The sequence below is a fragment of the Erpetoichthys calabaricus genome, chromosome 2 (assembly GCF_900747795.2).
Source record: "Erpetoichthys calabaricus chromosome 2, fErpCal1.3, whole genome shotgun sequence".
In the NCBI taxonomy this organism is placed as follows: Eukaryota; Metazoa; Chordata; class Cladistia; order Polypteriformes; family Polypteridae; genus Erpetoichthys; species Erpetoichthys calabaricus.
The window spans coordinates 209,420,821-209,448,519 of record NC_041395.2 but is presented as its reverse complement, the minus strand read 5'-3'; the positions used below and the strand labels follow the sequence as shown (position 1 = coordinate 209,448,519).

Below are 27,699 nucleotides of genomic sequence, written 5' to 3'. Positions count from 1 at the left end.
TTGTTAAAATATGCAAATACTTTTATTACATCTTTGTATACAGTATTATTTCTTTTTAATATATTATCATAGAACTTTTTCAGATCAGGTTCAGTATACAAGTCCCACATACTGTAGTTGCAACAGAGAACTTGTCTACACAAGTCTACTGCATATTACATAATATCCTTAGTACTGGATTCCTGGTTACCCCTTTCATGATATTTGTGCAAGCTTCATACGTCCAATCTTGCACTAAGCATCATAAACCATGCAACTCATTATTTCAAGCATTGTAAATGCATAAATAAAAATTCTAACATTATCTTGAAAAATGACAATAATTATGTGTTTGCAAGAGCTACTTGTTCACCACGCAGTGACTGAAATAGTTTTTTCTCAACAGCAACAAGAAAAATTTCAGGTTAACACTTTACTTATCTGGCAACACTATGGCTTGTGAGCAATTCACCTTTTTCCATAAAATGAACGATTTCCAGAGATCCTAGAGTTTCGCATTCAGATAAGAATTTTCTGAATTACTTTTATTAGTGTAACTGAAAACTATGGAGGAAAAAAAGTCACAGCTTCACTTATATATCAGGAGAAAATATAAATTATTATATAACATGTTTTTACAATCACTCAGCTGCTTAAGAGTTTGTTCATTATATTGTCTTAACCTGTTAACACATTGCCTCCTTATTCTACTGTATTTAATTGGAAGTATGACATTTTGATAAAGAGGAATAGCCACACCATACATCCACTTGTGACAACAGCATTTATTGTGCCCACAGTAACTTGTGTATCTCAAGAGTTCAAGTATATTGTTTTAAACTTTTAACCGTATGAAAGGCACTGGCATGACTGAAGGGATTGAGGAGGTGTAAACAGGTGTAACGTTAGTCCAGTCTATCAAACCTATGAAATCCCTCTAAAAATAAATGTCTATACAAAACAACAGAAATAAAAACATGAAAATATGCAGCACATTTTCAAAAATAACTTAGTTGCAGGGCAAGCAGGTGACTTGATTCTTCTGTGTTTTGGAGGGAAAAACAAAATTAAAAACACAAGACAGATCAACAGAAGTTCAGTTTTCTCTCACTCTCTCTCTGTAATGTGGACAGTAGACTCACAGTTGGTCTCTTTCTTTCAACTGTGGCCACTGCAGTCAAAGGCCATATACTGTATTGTTCAGAGATTCATTTGTTTCTTTTGTAAATTTTCTGTGCAAAAGACAAGAAGATTGAGTGGGGAAGTTTATTGGCATGACGTTCGATCAGACTCATTAGACGCTGATAGCTGCTGTCTTCATATTCACTGTACACCTTTGGCATTTCCAGGTCTGTATAAAGAGACTTGACGCGATTAACACTTTCATTGTCCTTGCGGCCATAGCACAACTAGGGGTAGAAAAAGGGAAACATAAGAATTTTGCTTATTAAAATGAATCTACTATTAAAATATTTAAGTATTAGATCACAAGCAAAATGCATCCATCTATTTTCTAACATTGTTATTCAGCTTACAAGAAAGTGCCATATATACTCGCAGATAAGTCGGGTATAATTTCTGGTATTTTATAATACCGGCTGTATAAGTCAAATGCAGAAAACTATTGGTCCAAAAGATTATGGTATGCTAACACCCACCTGAGAGAGTAACCATAGGGCACAGTACTTTTTTTTCTATGTGAGTGTGGCAATCCGCTGTATCAGAGTGTGCTCCTAACCTCTCTCTCTCTCTCTCTCCTACGTGACCACACAGTAATACCCAAACTATTCCAAAGCAACTTTTGCACCGATTTGTGTTTTATGTATCTCACATCCTCATACACTTTTATTGTAAAAGGTCCCTTAACTACGATGGAGCGTTCGATCAGAAGAAAATATGAAGCTGGTTTTAAATTAAACGTCATTGAAGTAGGGAAAGAAATTGGTAAGTGCGCTGCTGCAACAAAATTCGATGCGTCAGAGAAACTGTCGCATTTTTGATTGGGCGTATAAGTCGGGGCCTGATTTTATGATCGATTTTTTGGCTTTCAAGACCTGACTTATACGTGAGTATATACGGTAGTCCCTATTCTGATAACACTGGACAGAAGACAGGAAACAACCGTAATGGAGGTACCAGTCCATCTCAGGGCAACACACACTCTCATACTCTCACCCAGTTAACTAAACACATCTTTGGGTTATGTGAGGAGAAAAGCCAAGCAAAATGACACCTTTTATTGGCTAACTAAAAAGATTACAATATGCAAGCTTTCGAGGCAACTCTGGCCCCTTCTTCATGTAAGATGTAATCACATCTGATTACATCTTGCATGAAGAAGGGGCCTGAGTTGCCTCGATAGCTTGCATATTGTAATCTTTTTAGTTAGCCAATAAAAGGTGTCATTTTGCTTGGCTTTTCTCTACATTCATAATGGCTAACTCGGTACAACACCCTAGTACTACGGTTATGTGAGGAAAAAGGGAGTACCTGAAAAAAATACCTAGTCAAACACTAGGAAACATGCAAGCTGTTCCTGTCCAGGATTGGATACAGAACTGTGGTGCTATGAGACAGAAATACTAGTCACTACACCACTGTCCTCCTGTCAAAAATCTTGTATATAAACGTCTACATGTGGAAATGTGTGTGTCTGTCTGTCAGGCCAGGAAGTGCAAGGCTACATACAGCATGAAGCTCAAAGAATGCGACTCGCCAAAGTGAAACTGCCAAGAAAAGAGAAACTCGCTTAGCAGCTAATACACAAGCGAGACAAACACATCGGCAAACCGAAACCTCAGAGGAGATACAAACTCGCTTAGCCGCTGATAGACAACAGAGGCGAGTACATTGGCAAAATGAAACCGCCGAGGAAAGAGAACCTCGCTTAGCCGCTAATGCATAACCGATGCAATTGACTAATTGATGTACCAGAATCCATGGTTTCTAGGAGCCCGGGCTTTTTACAACATGGGCTTACACAGCTAGTTAATATATAATCATCTTAAGCAATCTTATATGACTATGACTTTCCTTTGGAATGTTCACATAAGCAGACTACAACACATTTTGCTAATCAGTGAATGTTTTTTAACATGTGCACCTAAAATTGAGGTATTAACTTAAAAACATGGGAGGCTAATTACTATTTACTTCTTAAACAGGGGATCACACAGCTTTTAACACGTTAAATAATTTGGAGATCCATCTGAAGGGAGAAACTACTTACTTCTAGCACCTGCCGCTGTTCTGAAGTGACTCTCTTCAAGGCCTCCACAACTAGCCAGCTGCACTTGTTATCTTCAATGTCGGTGCCAATCTTTCCTGTTATTGCTGGATCCCCAAAGCAGTCGAGATAGTCATCCTAGAAAGACACATAATGAAAATGTGACAGCTATTTCTAAATAATCTAGCCCAGCACACTAAAAAATGCTTTCCTTGTCATTTTACGAGGGGGAGTCAAGCTAAAGTTAGAAAATGGTATTTATCAGAAAATGGATACGAACCTTATCAAAACTAATAATGTCATTTCTCAATGTAATCGCCACCCTTCTCAATGCATTTGCGCCACCTGCCTGGAAGTGCCTGGATTCCAGCAGAATAAAAGGTTTTGTCTTGTCCTCGCAACCACTCGTGCACCGCTTTCTTCACGTCGTCATCTGCCTTGAATTAATGACCACCCAGATGTTTTTTTAGCGGTCCAAAAAGATGGAAATCACACAGTGCCAAATCTGGCAAATAAGGAGGATGTGGCAATACCACAAACTTCAGTTTCTCCAGACAAGACTTGGTGTTCTTAGCATTGTGTGGGCGGGCATTGTCTTGCAGCAAAATGACTCCTTGAGACAGTAGTCTCCGCCACTTGGATTGAATAGCAGGCTTCACATTGGTCTCCAGCAAGTCACAGTAACTTGGACTAGTGGCTGTAGTACCCCTCAGCATGTAGTGTTTGACAATAACTTGGATGCATGAGTGCTTGTGAGGAGAAGGCAAAACCTTTTATTCTCCTGGATTCCAGGCACTTCCAGGCAGGTGGTGCAAGTGCATTGAGAAGGGTGGAGACTACATTGAGAAAGGACATTCAGTTTTGTTAAGGTTCATTCCATTTTCTAATAAATCCCATTTTCTAACTGTAGCTTGACATAACCAAGTACATTACAGCTAAAGACATTTATGTGCAAACAATGTGAGCTGAAATGTGACTTTAAAAAATGTAGTAGGTGTGTGCTCATGTTTCCATTAGTGAGTAAAGACAAAAAAGATATATGCAGTTTGAGTTTGATCACATGTATCCTTGCTAATACTTGATCCTCCTTGAAGAAAGTTTTAAGAGGACATGTTCAGTTGTTTCTTGAATTATTAAATGTCCACCTGAGTTTTCTAAACCACACAAGTGTGCACATTGTTCAAAATACATCCATCTATCTTCTTAACTGGTGTATCCAAGCTTGGTTCATGAGGCACCTGGAGCCAATACCAGCAATCATTGGGCACAAAGCAGGAACAACACCTGGAAATGGGTGCCTGGGTTTACATGTTCTCCTCATGTCTGTGTGGGTTTGCTCCAATAATTCCAATTTTGTCCCACTCTCACAAGACTTGCATGTTAAGTGAATGAGCATTAATAAACTGGCCCTAATATGTGTGTGCGTGTTCAGAATTATTTTAAAACACAATATACTGCAAACTGTCCAACCAAGAACTGTTTATAAATACTGGCAAATTTCAGGCACAGCTAATTAATATTATATTATATTTCATATGATGACACAGTACAGTAGTAGTAACACTGCTGCCTTGCAGTAAGGAGACCAGGGTTCGTGTCCCAGGTCCTCTCTGCATGGGTTTTACATGTTCTCCCTGTGTCTGCATGGATTTCCTCTCATTGTCCAATGACATGCACAATAGGAGATCTGGCAACACTAAACTGGCCTTAGTGTATAATTAGTGTGTGTTCGCCCTGCCTGCTAGGATAGGCTCCAGGGCAATTCATCTAACCATGACCCTGGCCTGGATTAAGCAGGTTATAAAATGGCATGACATGATATTGCAAATTTTATATTCACATTATGAGCGCTACTTTAGTATATTGAATTTTTCATATATGTAATTAACTTCTGTGATCTAATGGATGAAATCTTAGCTGAAAATGTAAGTGCTTAATTAGAACTGTACAGTTCATTGTCTCATCATAGGACTATGTAAATTTGTAATAAGTTATTTGCATCCCAGGTATTGTAATAAATACGAATAATGCACTTCAGCATTTCTTGTCTTGCTTTATTTTGTGAAAAGCGATCAATAGATAGATAGATAGATAGATAGATAGATAGATAGATAGATAGATAGATAGATAGATACTTTATTAATCCCAAGGGGAAATTCACATAATATTTAGATTGACATTTGATAGTCACTTAATATTCACTTTAATTTAATTGTATACCAATTTTGAAATCATAAGCAGCAATCATTTTTTCTTTTCATTTGTGAGAAAACACAAAATACAATATAAGTGGAAGCCAACCTTGTGCTTTCACTGTAAATAAATAACACTCACAGACAGACACTTGAGTGACAGATTGCAACTGTAATTAAGAAGATGGCAGGAGTGGAAATTGGGTCTAAACAGCTTTAGCAACAGAAACAGCTTTGGTAAGCACTGAAGATTAAGCTGTTAGGCTGTAAGTAGAGGAGAGGAGACATTCTGCAATGAGACCTATAAGACATTGACAGCTAAACTTACCCAAAGAGTAATACATTACTTTAAAAAAATACTATCTGCAATTCACTCTCTTAAAGGTAACTTCTTAAAAATAAGAAAGGCAACATAGTTTGCAAATGAAAAATACAGCCATGTCCACCCAACTACTGGTCACTAGATGGGCAACTATCCTGTCATGCTGGGTGCAAGGAATAAGGTGTATACCAATGTTTTTTGACCGATTTTGCAGTGTACTGCATACATTGAGTATTAAAATACATATTAAGAAAAGTATTGATTGTTTAAAAAAAAAATCAGAAGAATAAAGTGTAAGCTAGTTTTGTGTGCTCAGAATAACTCAATATTTTATATAGAAAAAATGAAATGTGTATCTTTAAACTAAAACAAAGTTCTCATTTACATTTTTGAATGTTTGTGTTCCAGCATGTGAAATGATTCTATTCCCATAGTATTTTGATTATTTAAAATAAAACTAATAAATGTACACATAAGAATCACTGCTTTTTCCTGTAATGTTAGCAACTGATACACCCCACACAATCACTGAGAGTCAAGTAACAACCCAGGACTATTAATGAGGATGTATTTATATAATAGTTATTAATCCTTTGTTTTTACATAATATTTCTATTGACCTTTACCAAACACTGATAAAATAAAGATGATGTTATTCCCAGGTAAAGGGTTTAAAAATACAAACAGTTATTATCATTTCCTCTAATTTTGCAAAAGTGGAGTTAGGAATTGTGCATAAAAGCAAGTTGAGTATTTGCCACACAGGTCCTCAAAATCTCACATCAAGTCCATAATTTCTGCTGGTATTCATTACAGCCAAATATTAATGAATTCCCAAAATAATCTTGCAGTTTTGTAAAGAAAATATATTAAGAAAAATTAAATCTACCACATGAGTACATTAACTATTACAACATAGGGCTTTAAATTTGTGAAGTAGGATACTCTTTTATAACAGGGGCTAATGCATCTACATTTTTTTAAATTAAAACATGTTTATATTTGAAAAGATTGCTTTAAATGTACTTTTTGCCATTTTAACATTTTGCTCTGCCTTAGCTACTATAAATTAAGCAAATATAAAGCATAAGGAAAATAATAGGACATTCAAAAAACACATGAAAAAAATGTAGAGAAGTGTGCTGGGCATAAAGGTTCCTTTAATGAGCAGATTGATAATGAATACGGCTTGTGTATTTATCAGGATATGCTCAAATGATTTAATGCCCTAAGATCATACTTTTAATTGCTTGCACATTCTGTTAAAAAAAAAAAAAATGATGACAAAAATTAAACACAAACCAGATCCTCTTGTGAAGCTGCCAGTCTCTATGCCAATGTAGTATGTTGGAATAAGAAATAATTAATCTTCAGAGTGACAGACTTGGGGAATGCAGAATCTGCATATGTACAATACAACTTTAACAAAATTAAGAATGGGTGTCATGATTCACAGTTGTGACAAGTTTTGAAAACTGGAAAATGTGAATGAAGGAAGATTTGAGACAGTGTGCAATGTGTTCCTGGCGGTATATGGTGTAGAACAAGGCAATTGCCAGAGAAAGAAAGTGCCTGCAACACAAGTTTTATCAGCGTCATTTTGACTCAGATTTTGAACCACAACATTTACTGCAAGATGTCTACAGGGGTCATTTCTTTTAAACTGTGTAGGTAGTACAGGTCACCACTTGTTTCTGGTAATATTAATATATGTTGCTTAAACACATTTGTAATATGTTTTCCATTTAAGTAAAAATTAATAGAAAATGTTTGTAATTTATTCTTATTTCTAATGTGAAATATCCTGCTTGTCTTCAGGATATTCAAAAATGTGTACAAACAGGGGCTCCACAATGAAAAACCTTTGATTAAACTATGCAGAAAAATGGGTGTTAAGATTTGTTCTCAGGTTACAATGATGGCAGGTTTTTATAATGGATTTTAACCATACCTTCAGTACTTTGAGTTGCAGACCATAAGCAAGTCATTAGAATGGCATTAGGCAGCTTTTCTTTAGAAGAAGTAATCTGTGGTTAACTCTTCAACAGGAAAATGAATATACACTATTTTTGGGACGTAGGAAATGTCAGTTTTGGAAGTTAGTAGTTTGCATGCTAAAATTAATCTATATACTCATACTCTTGAAATTTTGCAGAGGCATGCAAGGAAAGCTCATCCTCACAAAAAGTTTGTACAATTCTCCTTCAATTAGGCCAATGCATAACCACAATTCTGAAAACACAGGAAGTAATCATAAAAGTCTGGTGAATGATTTTTACACCTTCATCTTAGAACTCAAATCGTTTTAGAGCCCTGAAAGATGCAATTTGAAGGAAAATGTGGTGTAATTATAAGAAATGTCTGTGAGTACAGAATTCAGACTTGTACAAGGAGATGAATGCTTGTATTTTCTCACTGGTATAATACTGATGAAGATAGCAAAGGAAAATGACCAGTGCAGCAAATACATCATTATCCTAGGAGCATATTCAAATGATTCTGTAATAATGCTTGCAACAAGTACAAGTCTCCCTGGGTATCCCTCTAACCCATAAAAAAGTTAAATCAAAAAATACTTTTGAGAAAAAAAAAATGGAGGGATAATAATGAGTACAACACATAGTACCAAATAAAAGAAAAAAGAAACAGAAAACAAAAATCCACTGGTAATAATTAAACATATCACAGGCATTCCCCATCTTGTGCTATATCTCATTTTCCTACAGCATCTCTTCCTTCCCACCAGAAAAGATTTATCCAACTCAAATTTCAACTGAAGACTCAATGGATGGTCTTTAAACCCAATCTTAAGTGTTACATCCAGGACAAAACCATGTCTATTAAAATTGAGTCAAACCAGGCTATAGTGCCTTTTGGCATCCCAAGAAAACATTTCACCCCTCAGCTAGCACTGCACCCCTGATGGTTCTAGGTCTATCTGTATCTCCCGTTTCTTTTAAAGGAGGGCCACCGGTTTACAGTTGCTCTTGCAAAGCCTTTGTTTAACATAAGCAAGTCCATAAATTTCATTTGGTGTCGGGGGGGGGGGGGGGGTATGCCCGCTGTCCTCTGACATCTAGCAGTAATGTGGTAGAGACTTTGTTTCATGGAACCAAGGCAGCACCTTTTATATTAGTAAATCTGATACACTGAAGCTTTTATTGTCAGTTTTCCCAAGATGTACAGTTCGGTCCATAAATATTTGGACAGAGACAACTTTTTTCTAATTTTGGTTCTGTACATTACCACAATGAATTTTAAATGAAACAACTCAGATGCAGTTGAAGTGCAGACTTTTAGTTTTAATTCAGTGGGGTGAATAAAACGACTGCATAAAAATGTGAGGCAACTAAAGCATTTTTTGAACACAATCCCTTCATTTCAGGGGCTCAAAAGTAATTGGACAATTGACTCAAAGGCTATTTCATGGGCAGGTGTGGGCAAGTCCGTCATTATGTCATTATCAATTAAGCAGATAAAAGGCCTGGAGTTGATTTGAGGTGTGGTGCTTGCATGTGGAAGATTTTGCTGTGAACAGACAACATGCGGTCAACGGAGCTCTCCAAGCAGGTGAAAGAAGCCATCCTTAAGCTGCGAAAACAGAAAAAACCCATCCGAGAAATTGCTACAATATTACGAGTGGCAAAATCTACAGTTTGGTACATCCTGAGAAAGAAAGCAAGCACTGGTGAACTCAGCAACGCAATAAGACCTGGAAGTCCACGGAAGACAACAGTGGTGGATGATCGCAGAATCATTTCCATGGTGAAGAGAAACCCCTTCACAACAGCCAACCAAGTGAACAACACTCTCCAGGGGGTATGCGTATTGATATCCATGTCTACCATAAAGAGAAAGAAGACTGCATGAAAGTAAATACAGAGGGGGCACTGCAAGGTGCAAGCCACTCATAAGCCTCAAGAATAGAAAGGCTAGATTGGACTTTGCTAAAGAACATCTGAAAAAAGCCAGCACAGTTCTGGAAAAACATTCTTTGGACAGATGAAACCAAGATCAACCTCTACCAGAATGATGGCAAGAAAAAAGTATGGTGAAGGCGTGGAACAGCTCATTATCCAAAGCATACCACATCATCTGTAAAACACGGTGAAGGCAGTGTGATGGCTTGGGCGTGCATGGCTGCCAGTGGAACTGGGACACTAGTGTTTATTGATGATGTGACACAGGACAGAGGCAGCCGAATGAATTCTGAGGTGTTCAAAGACATACTGTCTGCTCAAATCTTGCTAAATGCAGTCAAATTGATTGGGCGGTGTTTCATGATACAGATGGACAATGACCCAAAACATACAGCCAAAGCAACCCAGGAGTTTAGTAAAGCAAAGAAGTGGAAAATTCTTGAATGGCCAAGTCAGTCACCTGATCTTAACCCAACTGAGCATGCATTTCACTTGTTGAAGACTAAACTTCAGACAGAAAGGCCCATAAACAAACAGCAACTGAAAGCCGCTGTAGTAAAGGCCTGGCAGAGCATTAAAAAGGAGGAAACCCAACATCTGGTGATGTCCATGAGTTCAAGACTTCAGGCTGTCATTGCCAGCAAAGGGTTTTCAACCAAGTATTAGAAATTAACATTTTATTTCCAGTTATTTAATTTGTCCAATTACTTTTGAGCCCCTGAAATGAAGGGATTGTGTTAAAAAATGCTTTAGTTGCCTCACATTTTTAAGCAATCGTTTTGTTCACCCCACTGAATTAAAGCTGAAAGTCTGCACTTCAACTGCATCTGAGTTGTTTCATTTCAAATTCATTGTGGTAATGTTCAGAACCAAAATTAGAAAAAAGTTGTCTCTGTCCAAATATTAATGGACCTAACTGTATATCATTTACTGATTGTAGGGTTACCTTGTCATGGATTTCTTTTAAATAAATATTCCAAATTCGGTCTGCAAATGGTTTGGTCTCTCTCTGTATATATATATTTTAATGCAATGCATCTATTGGAAAGTGGCAAGTGAACTTTCCATTCTTCTTGAACCACTCTGACTACACAAAGACACTGTGAAACTTATATAGACATAGATAAGAAAGATAGCTAATAAGTAGTAAATCATCCAATAGACTATGGAAAGTTACCAGGAGGTGACACGAAAATAATTTTTTGTTCTATAATAGCAATATATGAGTATACATATGTACACCACTGGTTATATAAAGACTGAAAAATATATAGAAAAAAAATCATTTCCTTCACAACGTCCACTTGCTAAAAACGCTCTCCATGAATAGCTAAAAAAAATTACCCATAAATGATGTAAGCCACTACATATTTAAAAAAATAACACATTAGGGTATAGTCAGCCTCCCATTCATCAGGACAGCTGAACCTTCATTGGACAGATGCAAAATATTTTGATGCAAAAATCAAGATGTTGGCCTAAGGCTGTTACATGATATCACATTACCAGCTGAATATAAAGCAATTAACAGATACTATACTGTCAGCCAATAGAAACTTCAAACATATAAAATAGTAGAAAGTTTTGAGGGTGTGTGCGTTGTTTTTGAAAAGCATACCTGAATCTGGAAAAATTCTCCCATCTCCAGGAGGATTGCTTTGGCATTATTGTGCTCCATTTCATCATCAATTCCAGCCTGTAAGAAATAAAGTAACCTTACTTGAGCTTCTGAAATTTATTTCCACCACCCACTGTAGGCCACTTATGCTGCACTTAAAGCAAAAATAATGAAGTTGATGATATATTTCCATATAACCCATATGTACTGACCATGACAGCACAAACAAGTTAAAAAATGTACATATCGCGTAACTTTCAGGAGTGTTCGGGAGTTTGTTTTTGACAGCTGGAGTTGTTCATTTTTTTGCTTACTTCACTAAAGAATCAGTTATCGCATTTTTGCTTGTGAAATATTTTTGTAACAGTGAATTTTATTAAAATAGCAGTCATAACAGATAATAACAAGCTTTAGTAGAATACACACAATAAATGTCTTTGAGCAGCACCTTGCAATATGATATTGTAACAAAATCGAGCTCAAAAAAGGTTGTGGCGGCTGAAATAGCTTTTACAGACAGTAGATTACAACTACTGAAAAATAATTGTATCAATGATATATTATTGCTAGATGTTGTTTGTGGAGGGTCCATGACTAACTGTAGGTCAAATTTCTTAAACAAAAAAAATATTAATAGAGATACCCGCATGGAGATCTATGTTAAGCCCCAAACTCTGTTGGCTACATTGGACCATAATGGATAACAGGTATTGAGGATTGTTGACAATAAAATAAAGTGTCAGAGAAATATTGAATCATTATGATCTACAGATAATGAATCAGTGAGTTTGTTTTTAGCATAATATACATACAGAGTATTTGTTTATTCACTGCATGCATGACATGTTACTGGTTGACACTTAGGGAGTTTATTTCCTCTTTATGCTGCATAGATTTTTTACTTTTACAATGGTAATTATCATGTAACTTACCTGGTACAATTTCAAGCAGCAACAGAAGTTAGTTGATGTGACCGAGGTTTGCACAAGCCTCTGCCACTGTTCCTACAAGCAGCATTACATACAAGCTGCTGTCCTGTATGCAACTCTACAGGTGTTTCAGTGTTTTGCAGTCAGGAGTGACTGTCAGATGAGTAAAAGTGGAAACTATACAGAATATAAAAGTTGAAGTAACCTCTTTCAAGCCAAATCTGAAACAGAAAACTAATCTATAAATGAAGTCCTACAAAATGTTTCTCTGTTTTAAGAAGATGAGTTTGAATGTCTGCCAGTGCATTTCATTGGGAGTTTTTGAAATTTCAAAAATGTCTATGGTGTGCTCTAATCAAGATATCTCAGGAAAATAATTATTTTCCCCAACATATTTTCCTTAAAGAATAAGTGTGCAAAATGTTAACACCAGTAGCTGAAATATTTCATGAGGACAGAGACATACACCAGTAGCTGAACTATTTCATGAGGACAGAGACATAATGACGACAGTAGGTGCTTTCTTAATTCGAAAAAAGAATTTCAAGGAAGACACTAATCATTACTGAAAATGTTTCTCTGAATTAAACTTTCAACATTTGGCAGAAGTGGACATTATTACTCATAATACATGGCTACTAGGTATGCCAATAGCTGTACTCAAAATACATAGACAGAAATAATCTTACCATATACATGGCAGCAGCAACAGGTAAGTAAAATGAATAGAAAGCAGTCTTGTACTTGACAATTGCTTTATACCTGGGGAGAAACAATGCAAAGAGTGAAGAAGCAAAAAAAGAATACTCAGATTCTGGTTATGTTAATGAAAATGTCACATTTAAAATAATAGGATTATATTAAGCAATAACCATTTTTAGACAATGCCTAGATATGGATTCTAATTATGCTCCAAGATGATCATTATCTATCCTTAGTATTCCTTTCAGTCAAGATCTATATTCCCACACACATTTAAGAAACTGAGAGCTTACCAAATCCTGTAAATACAAAGAAGTTTACCAATTATATTATATACTCTATCATATTTTAAAAAAATATTTCTGTGTTGTTTGTTAAGAATTTTAATTTCAATTAAATACTTTATTTTTCCAGTGTACTATACATTTGGATGTATCACATTTTGCTATTTTTTTATTTTATTAAATGTGACTAAACAATAAAAAAGTTGCTGCAACAGGGTCTAAACTATAAAAGGTCATCTTATTGAGGAAATCCGATATCCTAATCAATTTCACTGTAAAAAAACTCAACGGTATCTTTGCTCTGTATTCTTGGTGGCATAAAATGAATCCTGGACAACATATATTATTTGTAGACACAATGCCACTTTAAAGAAGCAAATGCTTATTAACTAGTCCCTTTCAGCACAATTTGGAAGTATCAATTGCCTCTGTAAAAGTTACTTTGTATTTCCTAAATGTCCAATTGGCACAAGAAAAGTGATCCAAGTTTGATTTCTTAAAGTACATTTTAACAGACCATTGCTAAAAAGGGAAAGAGCTTACAAATAGAACGCTTGACAAGATAAGTGAGAAAACACAAATTTAGCACAGCATGTTCATCATATGACTTCTTTCTTGTTTTGAAAAAAGTAATAGATTAAACCTTTTTATAGGATAGGGAGGTGAGGTTAGGAGCACACGCAGATTCAGCGCATTGCCACACCCACCACACGACAAACCAACTCATGATCCCAGTTTAAAACCCGAGTGCAGCCATGCAACGGGTGACACCTCAGCACCACACTAGTTCATGTGGAATGGAACCAGTGTGAGGTTTTTTATGGTGGCAGGAGTGCCAATTCTGCCACCAACTCCCAGGTTTTCCCTGCAGGTTGAAGGGCCTACCTGCAGGACTGGATGCAGATTAACATCACACCCAGGACGGAGCAATTGCAGGTTAAACGCCTTGCATAAGGGCCCAATGAAGTAGAGTCACTTTTGGTGTTTATGGGATTTGAAGTGGCAACCTTTGTCAATACCTAAGCTTAGCATTGTTCTTAATTTTCTATCTTTGCATTAAAAAAGAAGAATGAATGAATATGAATTTTAATAGAATTTAAAGGTATAACATTTATTAACAAAATTAATAAGTGAAAGAAGTTTAAGAATCACAGTGTTGCAACACGTAGCTTTGCAGTTGCAGAAGCTAAAATAAGTTTGGTTTTTTTTTCCATACAACTATATACAGTATACTGTATGAGCAGCAAACAGCCACTTTGTTGTCAAATTAAAAGTCTACATTTTATACCTTTCTTCAAAAACCCCATTTAGTCACCCAAGTGATGTACTTAAGGCTTTGTTTGCAAGAATCCTGAGGTAGCATTCCATTTGTGATCTTATACTGCCCTGCCCAATCCATGGTTGGAAAAGCCTTTGGTTCCCCACAAACATGGATGAGATCATAAAGTTACTGGATAGTCAATCACAGACTTCAAATAGGAAGATTTATAGAAAGAATTCTCTTAATTGGACTAATTATAATGAAAAATTATAACTTTTTTCATTATATACATGCACACATCCCATCTTTCAGATCTGCTTAATTAATTACATATGAACTACAGATTACTACATCACCACTGGGTGAAAGGCATTTCATAGTTATCAACCAGCCCCATGTGCACATCTTTGTAATTTGGGGAGAAACTGGGCCAGGAATCAAATGTGCATCCGCGTAATTGTAAGGCAGAACTAACCATAGTGCCACCATGTCAGCGCTTATTGTTATTATTTTTTAATTGTCAGTACATCATACAGGTAAAGATCAGAGTAAAAAACAATTAACAAAATGATTGCTTTTACAGATTAAACTTGATAACACAAAAAACTGCACAATATGAAATTCAAATTTTCAAAAAAGTTTTGCTTAATAGGATGGTTTCAGTTTAATTACTGCAGAATAAACATTAAATTGAATTAGGTATGAAAGTAACAATAGAAAACTACATATTACACAGGAACTTTGAACCTTATTCCCATTAAATTCAACCAAAATTAGATGCTTAGTTTTAGGCATACCTATAGCTGATTAAAATCCAGAAACTATTATTACTGTTGGATGAGGTGTTATTAACAGATGAGAGTACTTCATTTTCTCTAAAGGTTTTACGTGACATTATAAAAAGAACAGCTGGATAATGTCCAATCATACAAGTGTTTGCAGCACTGCAGACAAACATCAAAAACATACATACTTCCCACCAGAGATGCAGTAGATGAGAATCCATGAATATCCAAGACAATGGTGAAGCAGTATGGATAACAATGGCATTTTTAGAATCAAATCTTTGGTCTTAATTTCATTTGAACTGAGGGGGTAATAAGACCATGACATTCAGATTAAGTATGCTGAAGTATTACTCTGATCATTGCATTGTTGTGCATTGAGCTTGGAGACTCACCTGTCATCAGTGAATCGTGTCAAATCTATTTGGTTAGGTGGGGCTGTGATCAGATCCAAAGCTTGACCTAGTTCTGTCTGATAACTTGTCTACCACAGAAACAGGGGGCAAAATAAAATAATACATGGTTTATATTTTTGTATTAACAAAACATGCTAAGAAATTGTGTGCAAATCAAAGTGTCTATATACATTTCCTTACTTCCAGGAAGAGCTCAATGAGGTTAATATAGAAAGGTTCTCCTCTGCAATACTTTTTTAGCAGTCGGTAGATGGTGGCTTCCAACAAAAAGGAGTCATTGACAGCATCTAATCCAATACCATCCTGTCAATCACCATTAAAATTTGTTAGAAACTGAAAAAAGTACCTCATCCAGATTCTCCATTTATAGCATTCTTTTTTTTTATTATACATTCACACAAAGTACATTTTGTGATTTTATAAAGTGAAGATAGGTAAAGAGCTAAAAAAATGCTTGGATTTCTTTATTGTTTCCTTAACAAATACTGTATTATAAAATAAACAAAAAATGATACTTGCTCTCTTATACCAGCATGGTTGCCCCCTTCTGGTCAAAGATGCATCCATAATGTCATCTGCCACTAGGAAAAAGGCTTGTAACTATAAAGGAACAAGAGGATTACAGTTAACTGCAGCAGGCTCTGCTTTTCAAATGACAGATAACATGCATACCACAGTACATAATTAAAACTATCAATACCAACTCCTTTTCTGATTAAAAAATATCAAATGTGCTATTCAGACAGTGAAAAAAAGACAAGTAAATAACATCAACACACCAATTCAATGCACCAGCCAACCACCAGGGCTCGCTGCAGGTTCTCAGGTGTGAGTTGCTCAGAAGTGACCAACTCCCGATATGAAGCAATGACTGACAGGCCACGATTCCTTTTACCTCCTGGGGCATTGTACTCCAAGACCTGCAAGAATGTCCAACAGGGGGCAGTAGATGATTCAATTAATTTCATATTACAAGTTTCTATTAACCACAACAAACTTGCTTTTTAAAAATGAAACTCAAACTCTACTAAAGAAAATTGTGCAACAAGCAAAATGATCTGTTAAAACTAGTAGCAACAGTACATGCCTCTGTAATAACAAAAACAAATTGTATGTAAAATCTAACACAAAGATTTCACAGTATCATTGAAAATTTTGAATGTTTGGGTACCTGCTTCAGCCGTCTAATTGCATCTCCCACTTCTGAATGACTAAGGTCCTGTTCTGTCAAGTCATTTACTATTTGAACGAAGAGCCGGTCAAACTGTTTGGTGTCAGCTTTAGCCTGTTGCTTTTTGACAGCATGGTTATCCTATTTAAATAATAACAAAAACAATGAGATAGACATATTTGAGATTAATACCCATTTTTTAGGACATAAGGTAAGTTAATATGGACTAGCTTACAAGAAGGCATGAAGGTTCACTGGAGCCTGTGTGAAAATAATTTGGCTGTAATGAAACCAATCAGATAATTCTGTTTCTTGTTTGCCAAAACACCAATGTTGATTTGCATTGTTATGTACTGTAGACTACAGTAATGCATTAACTCTGCTCAGTTTTGTCCACATTTACTGATTTGCAAGCAGGTTAATCATGTAAAATGAGTGGATGATGATGTGAAGTACAGTTAGTAATTAATACATTTACCATAAACACGGAGTCTTTCTCATCAGAAATTGTCAGCTACACTGGCACCTTTATAAAGAAGTGATTTTTTTTTTAAAATTATAAGCAATCTATAACAAAAATGACTAATCGGTATTTAATGCTTGTGCATGACGGTAAAAAAATAAAAAAGATGTTAATTTACAGTCAATTTTGTTCCTGGCGAGACTAATTGACCTCCAGTACACAGACTGCCCAACAATAGTTTTCACTCGGTTAATACTATGTGAGCGAGCACAGACTGGATGACATACTCACACCCAAATATTTTATATGCTCAAGAACTTTGTAAAACAAAATATGTGTGTAACGGAGTACAAGGCAACCATATACACCATATAACACACCATTCTGAAGCTCAAAGTTCTTAAACATCCATCCATCCATCCATTGTCTCCCGCTTATCCGAGGTCGGGTCACGGGGGCAGCAGCTTGAGCAGAGATGCCCAGACTTCCCTCTCCCCGGCCACTTCTTCTAGCTCTTCCGGGAGAATCCCAAGGCGTTCCCAGGCCAGTCGAGAGACATAGTCCCTCCAGCGTGTCCTGGGTCTTCCCCGGGGCCTCCTCCCGGTTGGACGTGCCCGGAACACCTCACCAGGGAGGCGTCCAGGAGGCATCCTGATCAGATGCCCGAGCCACCTCATCTGACTCCTCTCGATGCGGAGGAGCAGCGGCTCTACTCTGAGCCCCTCCCGGATGACTGAGCTTCTCACCCTATCTTTAAGGGAAAGCCCAGACACCCTGCGGAGGAAACTCATTTCAGCCGCTTGTATTCGCGATCTCGTTCTTTCGGTCACTACCCATAGCTCATGACCATAGGTGAGGGTAGGAACATAGATCGACTGGTAAATTGAGAGCTTCGCCTTGCGGCTCAGTTTTCTTTTTCACCACGACAGACCGATGCAATGCCCGCATTACTGCGGATGCCGCACCGATCCGCCTGTCGATCTCACGCTCCATTCTTCCCTCACTCGTGAACAAGACCCCGAGATACTTGAACTCCTCCACTTGGGGCAGGATCTCGCTACCAACCCTGAGAGGGCACTCCACCCTTTTCCGGCTGAGGACCATGGTCTCGGATTTGGAGGTGCTGATTCTCATCCCAGCCGCTTCACACTCGGCTGCGAACCGATCCAGAGAGAGCTGAAGATCACGGCCTGATGAAGCAAACAGGACAACATCATCTGCAAAAAGCAGTGACCCAATCCTGAGCCCACCAAACCGGACCCCCTCAACACCCTGGCTGCGCCTAGAAATTCTGTCCATAAAAGTTATGAACAGAATCGGTGACAAAGGGCAGCCCTGGCGGAGTCCAACTGGAAACGGGTTCGACTTACTGCCGGCAATGCGGACCAAGCTCTGGCACCGATCGTACAGGGACTGAACAGCCCTTATCAGGGGGGCCGGTACCCCATACTCTCGGAGTACCCCCCACAGGATTCCCCGAGGGACACGGTCGAATGCCTTTTCTAAGTCCACAAAACACATGTAGACTGGTTGGGCAAACTCCCATGCACCCTCCAGGACCCTGCTAAGGGTATAGAGCTAGTCCACTGTTCCGCGACCAGGACGATAACCACACTGTTCCTCCTGAATCCGAGGCTCGACTATCCGACGGACCCTCCTCTCCAGGACCCCTGAATAGACTTTTCCAGGGAGGCTGAGGAGTGTGATCCCTCTGTAGTTGGAACACACCCTCCGATCCCCCTTCTTAAAGAGGGGGACCACCACCCCGGTCTGCCAATCCAGAAGCACTGTCCCTGATGTCCATGCGATGTTGCAGAGGCGTGTCAGCCAAGACAGTCCTACAACATCCAGAGCCTTGAGGAACTCCGGGCATATCTCATCCACCCCCGGGGCCCTGCCACCAAGGAGTTTTTTGACCACCTCGGTGACCTCAGTCCCAGAGATGGGGGAGCCCACCTCTGAGTCCCCAGGCTCTGCTTCCTCACTGGAAGGCATGTTAATGGGATTGAGGAGGTCTTCGAAGTATTCCCCCCACCGACCCACAACGTCCCGAGTCGAGGTCAGCAGCGCACCATCCCCACCATATACAGTGTTGACACTGCACTGCTTCCCCTTCCTGAGACGCCGGATGGTGGACCAGAATCTCCTCGAAGCCGTCCGAAAGTCATTCTCCATGGCCTCCCCAAACTCCTCCCACGCCCGAGTTTTTGCCTCAGCAACCACCAAAGCCGCATTCCGCTTGGCCTGCCGGTACCTTTCAGCTGCCTCCGGGGTCCCACAGGACAAAAGGGTCCTGTAGGACTCCTTCTTCAGCTTGACGGCATCCTTCACCGTCGGTGTCCACCAGCGGGTTCGGGGATTGCCGCCACGACAGGCACCGACCACCTTACGGCCACAGCTCCGGTCAGCTGCCTCAACAATAGAGGCACGGAACATGGCCCATTCGGACTCAATGTCCCCCACCTCCCTCGGGATGTGGTCGAAGTTCTGCCGGAGGTGGGAGTTGAAGCTACTTCTGACAGGGGGCTCTGCCAGACGTTCCCAGCAGACCCTCACAACACGTTTGGGCCTACCACGCCTGACCGGCATCCTCCCCCACCATCGAAGCCAACTCACCACCAGGTGGTGATCAGTTGACAGCTCCGCCCCTCTTTTCACCCGAGTGTCCAAGACATGTGGCCGCAAGTCCGACGACACGACCACAAAGTCGATCATCGAACTGAGGCCTAGGGTGTCCTGGTGCCAAGTGCACATATGAACACCCCTATGCTTGAACATGGTGTTCGTTATGGACAATCCGTGACGAGCACAGAAGTCCAATAACAAAACACCGCTCGGGTTCAGATCAGGGGGGCCATTCCTCCCAATCACGCCCTTCCAGGTCTCACTGTCATTGCCCACGTGAGCATTGAAGTCTCCCAGCAGAACGAGGGAGTCCCCAGAAGGTATGCCCTCTAGCACCCCCTCCAGGGACTCCAAAAAGGGTGGGTACTTTGAACTGCTGTTCGGTGCATACGCACAAACAACAGTTAGGACCCGTCCCCCCACCCGAAGGCGAAGGGAGGCTACCCTCTCGTCCACCGGGGTAAACCCCAATGTACAGGCTCCAAGTTGGGGGGCAATAAGTATACCCACACCTGCTCGGCGCCTCTCACCGGGGGCAACTCCAGAGTGGTAGAGAGTCCAGCCCCTCTCAAGGAGATTGGTTCCAGAGTCCAAGCTGTGCGTCGAGGTGAGTCCGACTATATCTAGCCGGAACCTCTCAACTTCGCGCACTAGCTCAGGCTCCTTCCCCTTCAGAGAGGTGACATTCCACGTCCCAAGAGCCAGTTTCTGTAGCCGAGGATCGGACCGCCAAGGTCCCCGCCTTCGGCCACCACCCAACTCACACTGCACCCGACCTCCTTGGCCCCTCCCATAGGTGGTGAGCCCATGGGAAGGGGGACCCACGTTGCCTCTTCGGGCTGTGCCCGGCCGAGCCCCATGGGTGCAGGCCCGGCCACCAGGCGCTCGCCATCGAGCCCGTTCTTAAACATTTACATGTTATTATTGATACTAAGGAGCATGTTTGGATTACTTCATTGTTTTGCAATTGGGCAAGAACAGAAAGATATACAGGATTCTAACAGTGGACCCAGAAATTCTCATTAAGTTTATTCTGTAAGCTATAAGCATCATGCATAAGGTCTCATGATGTTAATGGTTGAGATAGGATTTAAAATGTAATACAGTATTTTCCAAAAAGGTGAAAAGGCAGGTATACCCTATGGAACTGCTGACTTCTTCAACATATTTGAACAGGCAAACAGTGCCTACAGATAATGGTGATACACTTGAATAAAAAGAAAATTTCCCCTTTCAATCAAACAAATGTCAACTTGGGTGAAAAAGTAAGTACATCCTTGGCCTCAGAAGCTAGTACTGCCACCTTTTAACAGAAACGCAAGGCAGGGCGTATATTTCTTATAGGCATTTTGCATAATTTGCATCACTGCCCACCAATCTCAGACATCAACTTGATGAAACTTTAGACTAGTCCAACATGCAAAACTCCTTTAGTTGCACAATGTTTCTGGGTTTTCTTACAAGTACTGCCCATTTGAAATCTCCTTACAATGTTTCAATGAGATTCAAATCAGGTATTTCACTAGGTTAGTCTATAACCTTTCATTTCTTCTTTTTGAGAAATTCCTTGATAGATTTGCTAGATGTGCTTTTGATCATGATTGTGCTAAAAAGATTCATTACAGTTCATTTCAACTTTCGCCCAAATGGTCTCACAATCTCCTTAAGCACACTTTGACATCAAAATTCATAGTTGACTTGATGACTGCAAGGCCTTGAGGCAGTAAAGTAAGCCAAAAACCATAACATTTCCGCTACCATGCTTCTCAGTTGGTTCTTCTCCTGAAATATTGTCTTTCACTTCAGTCAAATATGTCAACAGTAACTGTGGTCAAATAACTCTATCTTTGATTCATTCTCCAGAGCACATAATATCTCATATATATATTTCTCTTCTGGTTCGTCCTGCTTCCACTTCAAAACCGGTCCCGTCCACACGCAGTCGACACGGCATTTCTCAATTCCTATTCGTCGTCTTCCATGTCATGCACTATACTGGCCTGCTGAGTGTAACACATCCAACAAGTACTCGAGGTGCTGCCACAACGGTAAAGTCCAACAAGTACTCGAGGTGCTGCCACAACGGTAAAGTAGCTTTACCACCCTTGCGGAAGCCACCTGTGTCTTTACAACAGCTTCTTACACAGCAAACATCAGAAGCTAAAAATTATTGTGAACACATTCGAGAATACAACTCTTCTCTAGCATTTGCTTCCATGGGTGCACAGATAACTCAACCTCCTGGCCACGGACTATACTGTTTTAAAATACACGGGCAAATTTATCACCAAATCTCTCCACTATACGCTAACACTTCTACCTCTCCAGGATATGGACAGCTGTATGTTTTTGACACAGCGCAAGCTACTAAAGTATGCTTACAAAATAAAGCAAATTCTGCATGCAGCGTAAATGTACTTCTCCAGCTAGATTCCATGCTCAGAACCATCAACCCCTTCGCTAAATCATACAAACACCTGCTTGAAATCGCTCAGTCCAATCCAACAGCATCTGTATGAATGGTATTCAAGGAAACCCCTAGGCATGATTTATGACAATACAATGCCCCGACATGTCACACTGATGTTGTAGCAATTTTTGTCAGAGAAGATGGTGAAACGTCTGCCGAAAGGGACATTTGCATCTATCCCATAGGCAACTCCTGTAAACAGATTTCCACGCTCAACATGAATTGCAATCCTATGGTTTACCCACTTTTATTCCCTTACGGAGACATTGGCTGACACAAAAATTTACGACATGTTCCCGATAAAAGAATCGCCAAGTGAATAAGACTTACTCAATGCCAATTAGCAATGAGGAATACATTTAGTATTTTGCACTCCAGCGGCAAACTATTCCAAAAGTACGTCGTAGATGCATATGTTAAAACAGAGGGCGCGCGTCTCAACTATCTCAGATTACATCAACAAGATCTGCGTGTCGAACTATCAGACGCACTACAAGCAAACGCTGAAAATAACACCGTTCGTGTAGGCAAAATGATCATACTACCGTCCACATTTCCAGGAAGTCCAAGATACATGCAACAAAACTATCAGGATGCCATGGCCATAGTACGTAAATTCGGAAAGCCTGATTTATTTATCACTTTCACATGTAATCCTGCTTGGCCGGAAATTCTATAAGCACACTGCATCTTTCAAGAAGTATTTATTTCTTCTTGATTTCTAAATTCCTTTCTCACTGTTTTCCATTCCTATTCTTACACCGCCGTATGCTACAGCGGGCGTCAGCTAGTTTAATAATAATTCTTTACAATTATGTAGCACATTTCTCACTACTCAAAGCACTCTCCATGCTGGGAGGACCAGGGAAGTGAACCCACAACCTCCTTACTGCAAAGCAGCAGAGCTACCACTGCACCAAATGCGTGAATTGTTCCAGAATGCCTGATTTTTGCCAATATGTTCAATGGCAAGCTGTAGTCTTGCTATAATGCTCTTTTTGGAATAGAAAAGGCTTTTTTGGCATATGTTGCATGTAGTTCAGATTTATACAATCTCTTTCTGATTCTGGATTCCTGAATTTTTTACACCAACTTTTGTAAGCGTTCTCTGCAGATCCTGCGATGAAATTCTGTGGTTCATGTAGTCTTCTTTTATTACTACTTACTTTTTCCAAAATGCAAAATAACAAATGCAGGGATGGCACCACAATGGTAAAAGAAAGGTTTCCTGAGGCTTAAGAGCAAGTAACCCACAGTGGTTTTGAATGTACATTTCTGTATGGCAGGGAGGACAAATGGCAACTGCCAGGCACTAGTGAAGACAATAATTGTATACAATCCACTGGAAGTCATGGACACCAGTGAAGGACTGGAAATTAAGAAGATTTATATAAGGCACTAGGAAAAGCAAAGTGCCCAGTTAGAACGAAGGCAGATACAGTACAAACAGTAATACATTATTACAATTATTATCTGCAAAGTGGAAATTTATTTATTTTAGTTGAAAGTATTGTTTAGGAAAATAATTAAATGTTAAGGGCACAATGCAAGGTGAGGAAGAAAAAAATGGCCTTTCCACAACCATATATAGTAAATACAGTGATTACAACCATATATGCATTCTCTTACAACTCAATTCACAGCTCTCATCCTGCCCTGCATTGCGTTTCTGATATTGTAAAATTTGTTCTTCCCGAGAACATCATTAAAGTGTTTTGTGGAACAAGGCAATTCTTGGTTCTTCACTTATTTTCTTTTCAAGTGCTTCAATGAAAACGTCATTTCAAGTTCAACACATACACACATACTTAGCTAGTAAGCCATTGGTTTCTTTGTTATTTTTCATCTCTTTTACAAGTTAAAACACCAATAAAGCATTATGATTGTTTAACAAGTGAACTACAATTACGCTGAATTTTGTATTAGCAGCAGTAAGTGGCTTCTAATCAAGAAATTGGTTGGAATGAAAACCAGCAGGCACTGTGGCCCTCCAGGACCAAAACAAAGAATCTGCAGAACCAGTATTTCCTGAAAAGGTGGGATGAGAGTGCTAAGAAAGCATGGAATTAAGTCACTTTGTTTCATTAAATGCTGGAACTGGCTTCTAATGTGAAAACTGTTTAGGGCAAAAACTTGTGACCACTGAACCTCTAGGACCAAGAAAGGAGACTGTGATATTAACCATTAATATACTTTAAAGTTCAGCTTTACTAAACATGAAACAAGATAATTATGGTTGGCTTGAAAAAAGAATCAACACATTTCAAAATAAGACTAATAAAAAATATATTTTTTACTATAAAGTGATCACTGGTGCCATTTTTAGTCAAACATCAGCACTGCTCATTTGTAATAAAATACTTTCCAATGTGCCTGCTCTGAATTGAAGGTCAGCTGGGAGAAGTAGCTATTTAAAGCACACTTCTTTTATTAGAAAGGAAGCTTAGGACCTTACTGGTTGCCAATACTGAAGATTTACTTTTATTTTGGTTGCTTTTGGATTAGCAGACGTTTGACTAATCTTCAGATCCCAGTAACTCACGCCTTCAGAGGTGCACAATGAAAACTGAAACAAACAATTCTGCTGCTACTCAGAAATAACATACATAGATTCTAGTGATTAAAATTAATTTGCAGGCTCAATCATCACAAAGTACTTATTATTAAGAGAGAAGTAAATATGGAGACTGCAAAACACTAAGTTTGTTAATAATAGAGAGTTGGATTGTTCAATCTGCAAGCATATATACTGTTTTTTTTATTAGTAAGCAATATGAGATTGACTGGCACCTTGTCCGGCTATTCCCCACCTTTCCCCACTGCTGCCCTGCCCCGATGACCCTGAAAAGAATTAAGTGGATTGGAGACTGTTTTGTTATGTTAGACGGTCTAACTAATTACACTATATTATAATATAATTTCACTCTGAAAATATATATGTTAAACAAAATATAACTGAAAATGTTATTGAGTTTAAGCACACACTGAACTTTTATACGGCTTGCTTTTACAATATTGATAGTAGCATATATGAAGTTAGGGAATGTGGAATTAAGTTCACAATTGAATTGTGATTTTAAAATTCCATCAGTCCACTACCTGTATTGCCTATTTACATTACTAAGTCACAGGAAGCCTGGCCTTTGCACGAGATTAGAATTGACTCTAAGGGGGGTGCCTGCTCATAGCAGGCTCTGAAACATAATTTGAGAAATAAAAAAAAAAAAATCACAAAAAACAAAAGGGAAATTTGAAGAATAATTCATTTCTTGTACACGATAATAGATGACTAAAACAAGTTCCATTTTCAAAAAAATCTGATTGCTAAAACATTAGTGTAATTTTCCTGAATGTTGCACTACCCATACATTCTCAGATCTAATTAGCAATGTTTAATAGTTTTTCAGTGTGAACTGACTAAACAAGGCTATACACGTTTGTAGCAGATCATTATTCCATTGCAGAAAAGCAAAAGAAGGTTACACCTTATTTCTTCATTCTCTTCAAATTACAAAAGGACAGCAAACCTTCATTTTATACAGCAAACCTTTGCTACTGAACACCATTATGCAGCACCACACATGTGTAGTGCAGCATTATTTATTAGCACATATTTTTCACAAATGAATGAGAACAAAGTGAAATGACTTATACAGTGTACACAGGGTCAGAGATTGAACCGGGATCACTGTGGTCCAGATCCTTAGTCAAACAGTTTACCCAAGGTCTTTACAGTGGGGGAAAAGTATTGAAAGTGTCAACATTTTTTTTCAGTAAACATACTTCCAATGAGGATATTCACATGAAATTCTTACCAGATATTGACATTAACTCTGGAAAGAATATAAAAAATTCACAACATTAAAGGCAAAGAATAAAGATATGTGTAATAATGTGGAATGACACAAGAAAAAAGTATTGAACACTCTTAAGAAAAATCAGTACACCAAGGCAAGGAAACGCAAGAAACCAGCTGAGATGTGTAAGTAGATAGAAAGAAATACCACCTCCTATCTGTGTAAATTGATTTCAGCTGGGTTAGTACATATTAATGGGCTATAAAAAGGTATTTTGCTATTAAAGTGTCACACATTAAACATCTCATAATGGGTAAAAGCAAAGAGCTCTTCCAAGACCTATGAGGAGACTGTATGTCCTCTCTCACAGTGCAAAAACAAATGTTGACATTAAAGGTTCAAGCACAGAACTGTAAAATGTGAGAACTAAAAGCAAATCAGGACCAAATCACTCTCATCCATCTGTTATGATATGTTGGAGTGAGTGATAACCAATAAGCTAAAAAAGTTGCAAACTCCCCAGACTGGGTGAAGTAATCACCCATTGTTAACCAATTTGGAAAAATACCATTTTTAAGTAGAACCCCAGAGAACAGAAGGGCTTATCCCTACCCAGTATGCACAAATTTTGATGGGATCATTTGCACACGAGTATGTCAAATAAGTATTGAGATGAAAACTTACAGAAAACCAAACATAAGATATACTCCAGCAGCTATGGACTTGATCTATGCGACATAACAAAACCGTTGGATGACTGAAGGGGATAATTACCGAATTAATATTTAACAACTGACTTCGTGTTTGGCGAATGAAATGTTCAAACGAAATCCAAACTTTTTACATTTTATTTGAAATCATCGTGTAACGTGTAGTTAATTCCACATAACAAACAAATCGGATTTCAATTAATTCGAGAAATTTGCAGCACTTTTTTGTAAGTAAGTTCTTTTCGAAGAGGACCAGTGTAGCATCTGACACAGACGTGGAACTGGCACTGTACAGGAAGCTACTCTATTGAGGGGCACACTCGCCGATTACAATGTTAGATGTTTAGAGAAAACACGAGTACTTAGAAAAACTCACTGACAGATATGAGACGGTAAGATCTTTAACTTTATTGCGTTTCTGATTTCAATGAACTGCATAATGCATGAACACTATAATGTATAAAAACAATTAAGGGAATTAACACTAAAAAGTTGTATAAGGCAACGTGGTAGCTGAGAATTTATTTTAAAAGTTACATATGACAGCCTTGTTTTATTTATGCTATTTGCCACACCACTCACATAAACCGTTTGCCACGAAATGGTAACAGGCAGGTAATCTAATATTGTAGCCAACACGCAGAACAGCGCACACGTAACTGAACTGTCCATTAAAAATAAAAGCAAAAAAATAATAACAACTTACCATTTCTCTGTGTTCAGAAGTTTACACAAAAAGTATGTTCTGCAACCATCGAGTGAAGCAAATGTACCTGGAGTCCCGAGAGTCAATAACACCGAGGATTATGGGATATGAAGTGTTTTCTTG

The 27,699-nt window shown here is 38.7% G+C and overlaps 1 protein-coding gene across 1 annotated transcript; it reads right to left on the bottom strand.

Moving 5' to 3' along the window:
- fdps (farnesyl diphosphate synthase (farnesyl pyrophosphate synthetase, dimethylallyltranstransferase, geranyltranstransferase)) lies at window positions 1-27,699 on the bottom strand. The gene is made up of 10 exons (XM_028795093.2): window positions 27,577-27,699; window positions 16,806-16,946; window positions 16,414-16,554; window positions 16,154-16,234; window positions 15,815-15,937; window positions 15,614-15,702; window positions 12,876-12,948; window positions 11,258-11,335; window positions 3,209-3,343; window positions 1-1,388 (listed from the first exon to the last, which is right to left on the bottom strand). The coding sequence occupies exons 1-10, from the start codon at window positions 27,577-27,579 to the stop codon at window positions 1,188-1,190; spliced, it is 1,065 nt and encodes a 354-aa protein (XP_028650926.1). The 5' UTR covers window positions 27,580-27,699; the 3' UTR covers window positions 1-1,187.

Excerpts from the sequence above, each read along its gene's own strand:
- fdps (XM_028795093.2), bottom strand. Across the intron at positions 3,344-11,257 it reads GAGAATTTTTCCAGATTCAG|GATGACTATCTCGACTGCTT; the intron begins GTATGCTTTTCA and ends GTGTCTTTCTAG. Across the intron at positions 1,389-3,208 it reads AACAGCGGCAGGTGCTAGAA|TTGTGCTATGGCCGCAAGGA; the intron begins GTAAGTAGTTTC and ends TTCTACCCCTAG.